The 16,060-nt window shown below is 35.9% G+C and overlaps 1 protein-coding gene across 1 annotated transcript; it reads right to left on the bottom strand.

Annotated features, from left to right (window-relative positions):
* Positions 1–7,367: 7,367 nt before the first annotated feature.
* On the bottom strand, positions 7,368–8,158 carry LOC137743827 (zinc finger protein ZAT12-like). Its single transcript, XM_068483760.1, has one exon. It carries the CDS (start codon positions 7,994–7,996, stop codon positions 7,481–7,483), a length of 516 nt encoding a protein of 171 aa, XP_068339861.1. The 5' UTR covers positions 7,997–8,158; the 3' UTR covers positions 7,368–7,480.
* Positions 8,159–16,060: the final 7,902 nt, after the last annotated feature.

The raw sequence follows: 16,060 nt of genomic DNA, 5'->3' as shown, positions 1-16,060 counted from the left end.
ACCTTATTGTTCTTTATTCAATACATTTGGGATTTGGAATGGCTAAATATATGAAATTCAAGAAGAACACGGGGAATAGCTCTGCCAGTGCATGAGTGAAAGACGATTTTTTTTTAATTAAAAGTGAATAATGGGTTTTAATTTAATATCATTGGTTTGTGATAATGACCATTTGAAATATTATACTTAATTTTGGGATGAGATTTGGATGAAAAGATAGATAAATGATTGGATTTTTGTGTGAAGCGTTGAGAAGGGTTGCAGATATTGGTATAATACTAATCTTGTTTTTTCAAGTTAGGATAGGCCTAGGACTACTCTAGTCCACACGTGCCTCCGCCAGTGCCCTCACTCTATTTGGTCTTTCTTATGCAGTGTGTCTTGTTTCTCACTTTAGGGCTTCTCTAACCAATACACGTCTCATTGCCACCAAATATGCCTTTTACGTTATCTGAAAGGTGATCTTGACTTTGGTATATTTACTTTCGTCCCTTATTTATGCAGGTTCGACTAGCTAGGATGGCTAGGCTAATACTCGTCTGTTCAGTTCTGGCTTTCTTGTATTTCTTAGGTTCAATCGCTTTTCTCAAAGTTCATTTAAGCAACACATTATTTCTCGACACATTATTTCTCGCTCCAGCATCGATTCTGAATATTGCACCATGATCCACGCACATGTGTCGAAACTCTTGAGCTCCCTTGGCGGTCGACATTATATGACAATCTTGGGTTCATGCTTGTATCAAACACATTGAGCTCAATTATCATTTTGTTATGAACAGATCAAAATGGGTCATGATATTCGTTACCCTTCTTTCATGGATGAACCGATTCGCATCCTCACTAAGGGCCTCACCTACTTCGAACCAAATTGTATTAACGAAGTCATCAAGTTTTAATTAAGAAGCATAATAGAATAAAGCCTTAATTAGAATTTGTAATCACTTGAGATTTGTAGATCACTTGTATATGTTTATTTAGATTACTCCCAGGAATTCTATTCTGTCGTAGTACGGATTTCTGATGTATGTATAAAAGGATTTACCCATCAAATTAAAATCATTCAGTTTTATACAAGTCTACATCCCAGCATTTAATTACACCGACAAAGAATAATTATAAAAGGATTATTCTCCTCCTGGAGACCTCAAGGTACCGTTTGGTACGTGGGACGGGACGGAACAGAGTGGCACAAGGCGTTCCGTCCCACGTTTGGTGCACCTAAAACAGGTGGAACGAGTTGTTCCACGGAACGAGTTTTGGGTGAATTTTCGTTCCACCTCACCCCCTGGAACGACTCGTTCCACATCCATGGAACGCAAAATTATAACCTCGCCGTCTCCTTCTTCTTCCTCCTTGTTTCCATCCGAGAGCATCTTTGCTCCCGCTCCGTTCCGTTCCGTCCTGTCCCGTCCCGTCCCGTCCCATTCCGTTCCGTCCCGTCCCGTCTGCATACCAAACGATACCCAAGGGCTAGTGGAACCATATAAGACACGACTACATGTTACAGGGCATAACCTCACAAGAACTACCTGACAATAATATTAAAAAAATTGAACCATTTCCCCCTGACTTTTGCCTATTGGTCGAGTGGGCATCTTTGCTCGAAAATTCAGGATTTGGATTCTCTCCTGAGCTCAGCTCTTACTCTCTTAGTCGTAGGGAATCTCGGATTTGGATTCTCTCATGAGCTTAGGAGGCTCACAGTACCTGACAATAATATCAAAAAATTCAAACCATGTCCCCCTGACTTTTGCCTATTGGTCGAGTGGCCATCTTTGCTCAACAATTCCAGATTTGGATCCTCTCCTGAGCTCAGCTCTTACTCTCTTAATCGTAGGGATTGTCGGATTTGGATTCTCTCCTGAGCCTAAGCAAAGCACACGGGCCGTTGGATTTTGATCCAACGGTTACAATTATTATAAATTTTAAAGAGTTCCTTGTTTGTAACCGTTGGATTAAAATCCAACGACCGTGTGTTTTCTTCAGGAGGATCCAAATCCAACAATCCCTATGACTAGGAGAGTAAGAGCCGACACGTACTACAATACTTATTCATTTTCTATTTTAACTCTTTTTATTTGATATTTTTTTAAGATAGTACTTTCGTTCTTCCTTGAGAGAATTGAGTTCGTTCCCTCTTTTGACCAGGACCAATCCTATATCCATACATGTTCTTTCTTTTAAAAGGAAATATACAATCTCTAACGTCTTTTTAATCCAGCCACTCCACATGAGACGATTGCTCTCCAACTGTTACTCGATGCCAATTGCCAAGCAGGTCTTTACCACTGCAATCTACGCCGAAATTCCACGGAATAAACGCTCCCATCAACTGGTCTCCAGCGCCATCATTTTCGAATCTCTTTTGCTCAATACATGTGCAGAAATGAAGCACAGAAGCAACAAATTGAATTTCACAGTTGTCGAAGTCATAAAAAAGATTTTATGATTTGGGAATCAAAATCAAAACCCTAGAGATTGATTATGAACAACTTGGCACTAATAATTCCTATGCAGCAGTATTTTTTTTTGGAGGGCTTTTGGATTCAGTTCAAAAAACATTGTTGTTTTAATTTGGGACTGGGTCTATTTATCCAATTACATGTTTTGATACCAATTTTGTGTTGGAGTTTGAGACCCTCTTGTCCCACATTGGTCAACAGTATTTTTTCACTAGCCTTTATAAAGGCTTATTCCCTTTTCTTAGTAATTAGAACTTGGACCATTTGGAAATGGATTGAAGGCTTGGACCTTATGTTGTGTGGATTAGGCTTGAATATAATATAGCCTAAATACAATTAATATTAATTAATCAAGATGAGGGCGGCCCTTGGGGCCTTGGAATTTAAAATTAATCAGATTCATTAATTTTAATTTTCGGATTAAGTTTTTTAATTAAAAAACGTTTTGATTAAAAGACACAGCTATTAGAAAGAGTTGTGTGCTTTCAAATACACTAAACAGGTATTTGAAAGGGTGTGAAACGGCCTATATATTTGCAATCACATTATCCAAGTGAGGATGATCTTTTCTTCCCTCCTTGTCTTCCGTACAAAATTTCCAGAGAGTAAACACACAAAGCAATTCGCTAGAGTTCTATAATCCAGTGTGGGTTGTAGAATTAGGTAGTTGTATCCTGGTCGAGCAGACGTTGTAGAACCACAAGCACAAGAGTGGGACGAAAATACTGTTCGAAGGACATAGCTTTTACGTTAGCCTCTACCTTCTGTGATCAAGTTAGTATCATTGATATTTTTATATTAGTTTATGTATTTATTGTATAATTTCATTCTGCACATCAAGTATATTTGGTTAATAAAATATTGGAAATCAAGTTCTGTTTAATTCTGTTATTTTTTGTTTATTTCTAAATTGTTCTCCAACATTTTGTTCTTTCAGATAAAAATATTTAAAATTACTTAATTTTGTATCATTTACTCAAATTTTGAATGTGAATTTTTTTTCATATTTAAATACTCAAACTAAAGTATTATCTAGGATTTTTTTTTTAAAGACAAAATATTAAGATTAAAATAGAGCATGTATAAATTATAATAACCTATATAGGCTACATTATTGGACAAACACAAAAATTAATTTCATAAAATTAATTTCAAATATCTGCCTACCATATAGGTAGAAAACTAAATTTGATTTTCAATAGAGGGGGGAAGATTACAAAGTGAACCTGTGATGTAGCAGGTAGAAAATTTGACACATGCATGTATATACAGGTAAGTTATGCAAATATTCTTTGTGGAGGTATAAACAAAGAAAAACTAAAATATGTGGTAGAGGTAGACAAAAAAAACCATGTGTTATAGGTAGATAATACCAGACACATGCATGTATATACAGGTAAGTTATGCAAATATTCTTTGTGAAGGAGGTATAAAACAAAGAAAAACTAAAATATGTGGTAGAGGTAGACAAAAAAAACCATGTGTTATAGGTAGATAATACCATGTTTAATTATGAGCAGCATACTGATACACCAGAAAAAAAACAAAAAGAATAAGAAAAACCAACAAAACCCAGGAAAGGAAGAGGATATGGATGAGGAAGAATATGATATGTGAAGGAAAAAATACATATAGAAAGAGAAGATATTATGAGAAAATAATAAGAAAAGAAAAGAAAGATGGAGATAGAATTAGAAAAGAAAAGGGGAGAGGGAGGACACGAAGAAGAAAAGTAAGTAAAAGAGTAGTGATATACTTGTCATCTATTTGTACCATCTCTTTTATAGAGTTATGTAGGGCCCGTCAACATGTATGGGTCTTATTTCTATTAGAGAAATGATACAATTAGACGGTAAAAATAACATTTTTGAAGGAAAAAAAAGATAAGGAGTTGATGAAGAGAATCAGATAAGCAAAGAAACAGTCATGTTCTCCTAAGGTCTTGATTTTGAGGACCTATGTATATTGGCCACAAGAGTATATACGTTTAGCTCCAAAAGATTAAAATATTTGACAACTTAATAAAATAAAACAAACTTAAAATTCATCAACTATTACAAAATTCATTTTTTTTTTGTTTTGCTTTTATTAAGAGCATCTCTAGTGGAGTTCTTAAATAGAGACAATCACCGTATAAAATGAGTATATAAAATAAATATAGGGACAAAATAAACTTTCAATGGATTGGAAAGTGAGTCCCTAAAGTGTAGGGACTTACCAGATACATAGTGTTTGTCGTTACATATAGAGAGTGTAGAGGGACAACCTTGAGTGAAAAAACAGGGCTCACAATTTTGATTGAAGCTTTTAAAGCTTTTAATTAATTAAAATATGGTTAACATAAACAAAAAATGTGTACCTTAAGTGGAAAACGAGGCTCATAATCATGATTGAAGATTTTACTATTTTTAATGATTTTAATTAATTAGAAAAAAAGTTAACATAAACAAAAACAAAAATCAAATTATCACATAAAATTATAAAAGCTTCAAAGTTAGAGATTCTATTATAAGGACTCTACCACTGAAGGCAATATTCTTTTAGGGGCACAAAGATTTCCTTTAAGCCTTTGAATGAGTACTCAAAAGTGGTGGTGGAAGTTCCTAAATGGAGATGCTAAGTTTTCAAATATTTTAAGTCTTAGATATAAATTAATATAATTTTGTGGCTAATATGCATTTGGTACTCACGGTTCCTTAAAAATATGGACATTAGGAGAGCAAGACTCGCAAAGAAAATCGAGAGAATTCCGAAATCAGTTGGAGAAATTAAAGGAAAAGACGAAACTTTTACAATTAATTGAAAGGATAATATTTAATAAGCTAATCTTAGAATTAAGGAAGAGTATCTAATTAATTTATTAGTTACTTACGGGTAAATTAAGAATGAAAGTAACAATAAGATGACGTGGAATCATAATTATTAGACTTGTTTCAACAGAGTGGACTATTCCTAATAAGGCTCACATAAAATGAACTTATATATAGTTTACTTTTTTGTGACTAAAATATCACAAGTTCGAGTCATGAAATAGTTTATTTTCAGAACAAAAATAAACTTGCATATGATAAACGTTCCTATGCAAACTCTCACAAAATAGAGAGTTTGTTGGCTTGGTGTCGCCTTTTTTTCACTTGCAAAATACAGTTGATTGCAATGGACGGATAAACTTGGGCACTTATATACAACGTTAGATCTTGAGCGAGTTTGTGCAGGTTATTTTTTCTTGTGTTTTTCTTTTTAAAAGAATGAACATGTATCAATATTGTATTGGTCCATGTCAGAGTGGGGAGCGAGCTCATTTCCTTAAGAGCCGAATACAAGTATTGTCTGTTTTTTTTTTTTTTTTTTTTAATATTAACTAGCATTTACTTACACATTTTGTATGTATGAACATATTTTTTTAGAAAATGAGAAGGAGAGGGAGAGAGAGAGAATGTGAGGGGAGTGGGAGGTTTTTGTTTTTTGTTTTTTTTATTTTATTATTTTTTATTATTTTATAATATTGGAGGTATTTTAACATCACCTCTAGGTGATGCTTCAATAAAAAAAAGTAAAATTTGGACCTGTGAAATTACATTATTGCCCATCATTTTTTTTGTGCGATAGAAGACTAATTTGTCTTTTCACCCTCTTTCGGTTGACAAATAGGGTTTTATTAATTAATAGAGATTAAGTAACATTAAACAACATTAAACAATATTAAATAACATTAAATTACATTAAATTACATTAAAAAAACATTTAACAACATGAAACTTAAATCCGAGACGTAAAATGATTGAGATTCCTTTCTAATATTATCATCAAGTATAGAGATTTATTATAAAAATAATTTATAAATCATCCTATAGGGTTCTTGTAACATCCCACACATCACCCAAGGGTGTGGATCCTGTAAGCCTTATATGTATATTCCCATCTCTACTTAGCACGAGGCCTTTTAGGAGCTCACTAGCTTTGGGTTCCATCGGAACTTCGAAGTTAAGCGAGTTGGGCGAGAGCATTCCCAAGATGGGTGACCCACTGGGAAGTTCTTGTGTGAGTTCTCAAAAACAAAACTGTGAGGATATGGTAGGGGCCCAAAACAAACAATATCGTGCTACGGTAGAGTCTAGCCCGGGATATGGTGGGAGCCCGAGCCAGGATGTGACAATTTGGTATCAGAACCAATCCCTGGCTGTGTGTGCCGATGAGGATGTCGGGCCCCTAAGATGGGTGGATTGTAACATCCCACATCGCCCAGGGGTGTGAATCCTATAAGCCTTATATGTATATTCCCATCTCTACCTAGCACAAGGCCTTTTGGGAGCTCACTGGCTTCGGGTTCCATCGGAACTCCGAAGTTAAGCGAGTTGGGAGCGAGAGCATTCCTAAGATGGGTGACCCACTGGGAAGTTCTCGTGTGAGTTCCTACTCACTGGCTTCGAGTTCCATCGGAACTCCGAAGTTAAGCGAGTTGGGAGCGAGAGCATTCCCAAGATGGGTGACCCACTAGGAAGTTCTCGTGTGAGTTCCTAGAAACAAAATCGTGAGGGTGTGGTAGGGGCCCAAAGTGGACAATATCGTGCTACAGTGAAGTCAAGCCCGGAATATGATGGGGGCCTGAGTTGGGATGTGACAGTTCTACTCATGCATCATGAGTTTAAAATTCATCTTTTAAATTATTATAAAATTTTCAAATTGTCTGCCTTTTCTGAATAATAATAATTTTAAAAAAAATCATCCCAATTAGAAATATACATACAAAATTAAAAAACAAAGAATGCAAATATAGCATAAGTATTACGAAATATAGAATACAAAGTCTCATAAAATTAAGAACAAAATATGTTCCCAAATGATCACGAAAACAAATCCAATACCTCTTCTATATTTCAATATAAACATCGAATCAGAAAATAAAAGATAAAAATCTGACTATTATCTGTAGGAATAAATATACATCAAAACTAAAACTATATGTATGTCAACGCCAACGGAGGAAGAAAAATATAAATTAAACATGTAACAAATTAAGAAATCAACTGCAGCTTCGTCAAATCATATTGGTGATAACCCGGTGGTGCCAAATGTAAATCCAAATTCAAGTCCAGATTCAAGCATGACACCCTTTTGCTGCTATTCGACTTCTTCAAAACCGGCATCGGCGGTGACGTCTGAGTCCGAACAGCCGCAGCTTGAATGACGTCCCTATGTCTCCTCATGTGTCCCCCAAGCGCCTGCCCAATCGCAAACTCAAGCCCGCAAATCGGGCACTCATGCGTCTTGGGCTTAACCGGCGACCCCGGCGACTGTGCCAAATGTAAAAGGTTGGCAGCCCCACCGGGCATCAGCTTCGGCTTCTTGTGACTCGCTCTGTGGCCTCCGAGGGCCTGGAACGAGGGAAACTCCCGATTACACGTCTTGCATACGAAAACTCGGTCTTTTTTCGTGTTCTCGTGTTTGATTGGGGAGGAATCGGGTTCCCTGGACAAAAGCATTAGGCAATTGACCAAGTCTAAGGTCTCGTCTTGCCTGCTTCTCTTCATGGCTGACGGGTTTAAGGTTTCGGGTTTAGGGTTCAGCTCGCAGGAGCGAAGCGAAGAAGTAAGCTGGAAAGGAAAGATTTGGAAGTGGATGAGATTTGTGTGTGTGTTTTCGAAACTTTTAAGGTTGTTCTTGCTGATGCTCGAAGTGGATGGAATGAGAGTTGGGAAGGTAGAGGGGACGTATTTATAGGAGGGAGGCATGTTTTGCAGCCTTGTGGCGTACGGAGTAAGCGAAGTGGTGGAAGTCTTGGGGGTTAAGTAACGGAACAGTTTGGATAATTTTGTTAAAGTGTTTTAAATTTGAGTTGTGATTGTGATTAGCGCCGTCAGTATTAGGTTCCGATGGCGTCACCGCGTTGCTGTACTAAGGCTTCCCGAAGCGGTCGTTTTGTTGAGGCGATCGGTTGGAACTCTGGAATGTTATATTTTTGTTGGTCAAAACTCTGGAATTTACCCAACGTTCTAGGTCGTTTACTCTGTATCCATGGTCACACGCATCCAAGGCGCGTGTCCAACATAACCTAGTCTTTTTCTTTTTCATAATCTCTTTGGGGTTTACAAATAAGTTTTAAATGCAGGTGTGCGGAAAGTTGAGTGGTAAAGTATTTATAAATTTTTAATATTTAATACTGTAGTTTTTCATGAACAATTTATAATAAATTGAGTATTTGTTATTATTTTTTTTGTGAAAATAGAGTATTTATTTTCGTATTAAATCTATGATAATGTAATTTATCAAATATAGACAAAAATACCCTTTAATTTAAAAAATATCTATTTGGGCTAATCTCAGTTTACTACAAGTTTCTTGGTTTTTCAACATTTCATACATCAAGTTTTTTTTCATTCAAGTCTGGTATCTAAAGTTAAAATTTTAGAACACTTTCATACATCTGTTAAGTTTCCATTAAAACTTCCGTTAACTAATGACGTGACGCTTAGATGGACAATGACTTGGCCCCACGTGTCAATTTGAACTCACTTAAAAAATTAAAAAATTAAAAACTTAAAAAATTTAATGTTAAAAAATTAATTTTTTTCCTTCCTCTTCCTTTCTTGCTATGTTCCACAAATCTCTTAGCCTCAGCATCAACACCTTTCGACTACTGCAACCCGGTCCTCTTCATCAACGGGAACCGGTTACCACTCGCCCCGACCTGACGCCGCCTCGCTCGAAAACCTAAAAATTGTTTCTTCTCGCTGCTCCTCGAAGCCGATGATCTCTCACTAAAGCAAGTGAGACAGAAGTGCCGACGCAACCGATGGGTTGTTGGGAATTGGGCGGGGAGGCTCTGCATTGTGGTCGGCGGTGGCTGTCATTTTTCTCTCTTGGTCTCTGATTGGGACCCATTTCCGACGGCTCACGGGGTTGGGTTGTGGGTAAAGGTTGGTGGTTGTCGGGTTTTCAAGAGAGACAAAGGAAGAAAGGAAGAGGAAGGGAAAAAAAAAAATTTTAACTTTTAATTTTTTTTAATATTTAAGTGGGTCCAAATTGACACATGGTGCCAAGTCATTGTCCATATAGACACCACGTCATTAAAGGTTCTGACCGAAAACTTAACGGATGTATAAAAGTGTCCTAAAATTTTAACTTTAGGTACTAGACTGGGATGAAAAAAACTTGATATACGAAATGTTGAAAATCAAGAAACTAATTGAGACTAACCCTATCAATTTTTATAAAGACTTTTAAATATAGTCAAAATTTCAATTTTTTTTACTTTTTTTTTTTTTTTTTGTCGAACAAAATTTCAGTTAACTAGACTTGAATATGCCTTCAGTTTATTTGAATAACTAGTTGTTAATTAAAAGCTCTTCACCAATTGATAATAAAGAAAACTAATGAAAAGGGTTTAAAAACTTTGAGTTTTAACGATAAAGACAAAATAAAGGGTAAAATGAATAGTACCAGGATTGACTTTATAATGTAAATATGTGATTTTTCGTTAAGGTGAACAATATCACGAGCTTTTCGTTAAAACTCCCATAATAATATGGTCTACCAAAAGGTTTTCTGCCTATCGTGAAGAAAATTCAAACTATAAGAAGGGGAAAATTTTATGGATATCAAGAAAACGGACCATGTGATATATTCATTTCTACAGGTAACAATAAATGTGGTCATTTAAAGTCGATATGTCCTTATTGGTATTCCTTTTTATTTATTAGTGGGAGATCTTAGGTTCGATTATCGCCAAAGTTGAATTTAAACCACATTATTGCTAACCCATTATGAGACTTAACTTGCTCTCACACCCGTTTAGTGTAAATAATATTGTTTGTAAAAAAAAAAAAATCGATATGTCTCGCTCAAAATATATCAATAAAAAATAAACCTACGTTTATAATTTTAACAGAATAATAATGTCTCGTATTCGGAGTGCACGTCATGGCACCTAGCTTCATACTCTTCTGAGTTCTGGACGCGGAAAGTCTATCCAACATAATTTTGTTTACTTTATCTAATCCAATTAGTCCTCATCAACGTATAGCATATAAGACCAACTCTAATGGTGGACTAAAAGCTAAATTATCCTCCAAAATTTCCTCCTAAATCCACTCCAACCCTTGGGCTAAATGCTAAATGCTAAACCAATGCCAAATTCCCCCCAAAATTTAGCCCAGAAATTAGAGTAGACTCCACCCAATATTTATCGAAATTTAAATTTTTTTAGATTAAAATGTTTATAAAATTAATTTACGATAGTCTACATATTTATTTATTTTTTTAAATTTAAGTTAACAAAAAAAAAAAACCTAAGTTCATTCTTTAATAATCCCGGGCTAAAATTTTAGGCTAGAACGGTTGGAGCAGAAAAGCTGTTTCTGAGCTAAAAACTAAATTTTTCGGGTTAAAAAATTTGACTTTTAGCCTAACCATTGAAGATGGTCTAAGTGGTATAAAAATCTACATCACAGCGCGTGGACAGAGAATGCTGAGTCGAGTCGAGGTTCGAATGTGAACTGCGAAAGCAACTAAATTCTTAAAGAACAAGCGAGTCAACAGAAGAAAAGAAGCTACTCGCTGAAGAAGGCACACAAATAACAGATGTCGACGGAGGAAACGTGCAAGCCAAGTAGCCAAAGTAGTGAGTTATCCCTAGCTAGTGGGTTACTAGAAAATCTACGCGGTCCATATCCATCAACATCCACAGTGGTTGTGCTTGCGATGCTCCTTCAGTGTGAGCTTCCTACTTTCACACCATTATTTTATGTCATGACATCATTCATCACGCCTTTCCTATTAAGTTTCCTTCCTGCTTCAAGAATCTTCTTCCACTACTCCGTCATCTATAATTTTATATCAATTTATGCCTTAATATATGTTACAATTTATATTCATATATCATAGTTTATGTGAGCATTACCATTCATCTATGTCATGTTATATATAAGAATTTTACTTTACTTGTCTACGTGGCAATATGAAGAGTAGAAATTTGCTTCTTTAAAATTTCACTCCAACTAAACTTGATTAATTAGGGATATTTGGAAGTGACTATAGGAAGGTCAGAATTATTTCTGGAAAGATGCACATGAGAAGTATTTCTCCAAATTTTTTTCGAGATATTTTGTGGAGAAACACCCCTTATTTGATTCTCTGAGAAATAATTATGAATCATTTTGCAAACAGGACCTAGTTTACTACATTTCTATTAAAGTTGCCTTTATTATCTAAGCTATATCTTCTTCTAATTTAGCCCAATGTTTAGTTTTAATTGAGAAAATTAGTAATATAAGTTGAAGATCGAGAAGGCATTCTATACCCAAAAAAAAAAAAAAAAAAGGTTTTCTAAACCATAAAAAAAGTGCTTATTAAATAAAAAATGTTAGGGAAATCAAAATTTTATATTATTTTATGTAAACCATATGATGTAATGGTCGATAGTTGATTTCTTTTTTAATAATTTAAAAAAATAGACCAATCATCAACGACCAAATCACATAACCTACAAAAAAATAATGCAAAAGTTTAATCTAACTAACATCACCCTTTACAAATTTGTAGAATTAAAACATGCTCGCAGATTTGACATGCATGTTAGTTGTTAAATACCCTTAAATACTCGACACCATGTCATACCTTATGTATTTGACTTTCAGTTGGCTTTTCAATGTCAGAGTTGGTTAACCAAATCTATTGCTCAAAAGCATATGAAGAGAAGTTGGTGGTACTTGTATTGCGATTTCTTTAGCTGAGACAAACATGTATATATGGAGATATAGCATTCTCCGTTATTAAAGTCATATCCTTTTCGTCCATGTTTAGTGTTAGGTGTGCTATGCCTACCTGAAATTTGGTCAAAGATAAGACAAAGTCTTGGCATATAATTTCATTGTATACTTATCAACTTTCTTTGCCTTCGAGAGTTTCTAGATTTTGCATGTGTCATCTTCATATTGTCCAGTTTTGAATTAGTTTTGTATCAAATATATATGTTTTTCTTTTCTATGCAACCACTATGGAGAGATGAGAAAAATCGATCACATAACTTCATAGAAGATAAATAATCTTAACTACTTAAAATTACAATTGTTTTGCTTTATATATTCATCCACTTAGTCCACTACCTAGAAACTCCACACACAAGGGCTGAGTCACCCCCAGGCTAGAATGGCTCTAGCCCAGTGTAAAATGGTAATGTTATGTAGACTACATTTGTAAATAAAATTCGCAAATTAAGTGATGTGTCACTATTGACCCTAAAAACTACCAAGCCTACGTGGCGCACAGACCGAGTAACTAATGAGCTAACTACGTCCTTCAGTTACGTGTGGGGTGTGCCAACTCGTTGGCCAAGCTCGGCCGAAGAGTGAAATATGTTGATGTGGCATTGGGCGCGCTGCTGACTTCTTGATCTCACGACTACGGCTGAGGAAGGAACACGTCTCAGCCTTCAGGTTCTAGAGCCTAAAGACAAGGCTGCTAGTTATGCGAAGTTCAAATATCAAATTCGACTTTCAATGTGCCGAATGTAGTAACCTGTAACACCTCACTTCGCCGAGAAGGCTGATGAGATGACCTCTACCAACAAGGACTCGAAAATCCTTATTCGAAGCAATACTGTTTATCCAAACTGAAGGTGCTCCTTGATCAGCTGATTCTACGGCTCTAGTGCTGTTTATCCAAACTGAAGATGTTGCCGATTGCCTTCACGTACAGTGTTGTTTATCCAAACTGAAGATACGTTGGCGGAAAAAGAAAATAAAAATCTCAAGGTGTTTGAAAAGTTTACGTAGGGCAATTTGTGTGTTGAATTGGAGGTGCTAAAATTTTGTATGCGACTCTATATTTATAGCATCCATACTTTTGCTTGGCACGGCCTGATAATTTTATAGAAACCAATTGAAACTCAAACACGTAGTTACTGATCCATGGCATAGGCTAAAGCCTATCTTCAGATGGCTAACTTTTCAAAGATAATAAAAGCCTAGCCAGGCTTATCCTATCATGACCAAAAGCCTAGCCTGCATAGGCTTTCTTATCTCATCATAATTCCATCACCCATCCATGTATCCTAATCCCCGTTTAATGAATTTCAAATTTATTTTAAATTCATTTCTGACTACTTGTCAATCTGTCACCACCACCACACGCGAGACATCCCAAATCAATTTGAACTGTACCGCTTGCATGGGGATATAATCCACATCCTATCTATCATGTTTAAGAATATGCCAAGATAATTCATATTAAAAGATAATTATTATGAGAAAAATCATAATATTATCCTTTAACAATAACAAAATTATCTTCACTTTTCTATCCAACGGTTGCAAGCTATGCTCACTCAACGGTCTTGATTGCACAAGCCGATGATGTAATTTTGGGTCCAAACAGTTACCAATAGGAATGAGCATGTTTATCAACTCTAGGTAATAATCTAATCATTAACTTACATGTCATTTAGTTTACAAAATTTTGTCTACTTCCATGTCATATAATTTACAAAATTTTGTTTACAAATTTAATTTTCTTAGAATTACCCTGTCCAAAATATGGGTGATTGAGATTCTGGTGCTAGTTTTTATAAAGTTGATTCATTTACTGAAAGTCAGTCCATTCCATCCAATTAAACGCATAATAAAGGAAGGGGTGTGATATCCACACACCTCTTTTTACTTCTCACATACCTTTTTAATTTTCGATCATTGGATCAAATGAATTAAAGAAGATTAATGAATATAAATTAACAAATGATGTGTAAGAAGTAAAAAAATATGTATAAATATATAGCACATTCCTAAACGAAAAAAAGGAAAAATTATAATCCACCTTTTGATAGTGTGCTTTAATAACTGTGGTTTGATAAACGTGCATGCTTCAACTCACACATACAAAACATACACAGTAAGCCACCTATTCCAGTTAGTATTTTATATTTACATCGGCAAAGACGGAAGGCATTATTTTAATCCTCTCGCGAGTCTGTAGTGTGCGCTGCGTCGGTCGTAAAGATTTTGGTGTTCAAACCTTCTAGATCTTCCAACGCTTCCAACGCTTCCAATGCTTATAATTATAGTTGGCTATCTGTTTGAGCTTCTTTCAAAAGGGAATCAGTTCCAAGCTTAGAAATTCAATCTGTGGGATCAAAGTTTCTCTAATAAAAAATCATTGCAGGTTCATATGTGTATTTTATGTGTGAATTTCATCGAATTTTATATATTACTATACTATAAAGTCACTGCGTTTATCTTGAGATAGGTAGCATACCAACTTTAATAACGTTACCACCATTAATTCCTTCGATGCTTACTCGGGGCAGGGTCGACTCATTATCGAGAGAATTTTCCAAAACAAAAGTTATATTATATAAGTTTCTTCTTTATCATGTATATAAAATTTGCTGTGCTCCTGTTTGAACACTTCTACTGTAGCTGGAAACATGAGGCGCATCCACATAACAGCGCGTGGACAGTTATAGATGTGGTTGTTTTTGAGTCAACGGAGAAAATGTGCATCCGAAGTAGCAACGTATGCTTCTACGTATGTATGTTGCAATGGTACGTTAGGGTTAGGGATAGGGTTAGGGTTAGGTTGTCTTACTATAAAATCTACGCGGTCTATCTCCGTCGGCATCATTGTTGTACTATGTGGAAGAGGATCCTCTCCTAAGCTAAGGATGAGAATCCTCTGACCACGAAATCCGGACCGTTCAAATATAATCTAACCATTACAATTATTATAACTTTTAAAGGACCCCCCTGTTTGGAGCTGTTGGATTAAATTTGAATGGCCCGGATTTCGTGGTCAGGAGGATCCTCATCCTGAGCTCAGGAGAGGATTCTCTTCCATACTATGTGACCTTCCTTCCTTCACACTATTATATATTAGTCTTTTGTCACATGCGTGTTTGTCAATTTATTCTTTGGGTAAATATCAGTTTATAACCCTCAAGTTTCGTAGTTTTCAACATTTAGTACATGAAGTTTTTCGTCCCAGAGTCATACCTAAAGTGTTAATTTTGGGACCGTCTCATACATCCGTTAGTCTTGCTGTTAAGTTTTCCGTTAACTGATGACGTGGCACCCATGTGGACAATGACTGGGCGCCACGTGTCATTAAGTGGTCCACGTGGAAATTAATAATTCAAAAAGCGTTTTCCCGTCCAAATTTAAAATATTAAAATAATTAATTAAATAAAAACAAAAAAACAAAAAACATAAACAACCCAAACCCTTCGTTTTCCCCACCCGACATCCCTCCATCCTCTCCACCCCTCCACGGCTCCACCCCTCCATCCCTTCCACCTCACCCAAGCTCTCTTCTCCTCTCTGGCCACGTATCTTTTCTCCCGACACTCTCGGATTCTCTCAAGCTCTCTTCCCCTCAGCTCTCTCTCATCTCTTGGCTCTCTCTCAACTCTAACTCTTTCTTACTCTAACTCTCTCCTTCTCTGCTTCACTACACCGTGAGCACCACCATCAGCTTCAACCATTTGTCACGGTGAACAACCTCGGCCACCCCGAATTATGAAAACCCAGATAAAGCCCATGCTCGAACCCAGGCTAAGGTTTCTTTTCCCTCTCTTTACACCTTAAACTCTTGCTCTAGGAAAATTG

This window comes from Pyrus communis, chromosome 8 (assembly GCF_963583255.1).
Source record: "Pyrus communis chromosome 8, drPyrComm1.1, whole genome shotgun sequence".
In the NCBI taxonomy this organism is placed as follows: Eukaryota; Viridiplantae; Streptophyta; class Magnoliopsida; order Rosales; family Rosaceae; genus Pyrus; species Pyrus communis.
The sequence above is the reverse complement of the archived record's forward strand: the minus strand, read 5'-3'. Positions and strand labels throughout refer to the sequence as shown.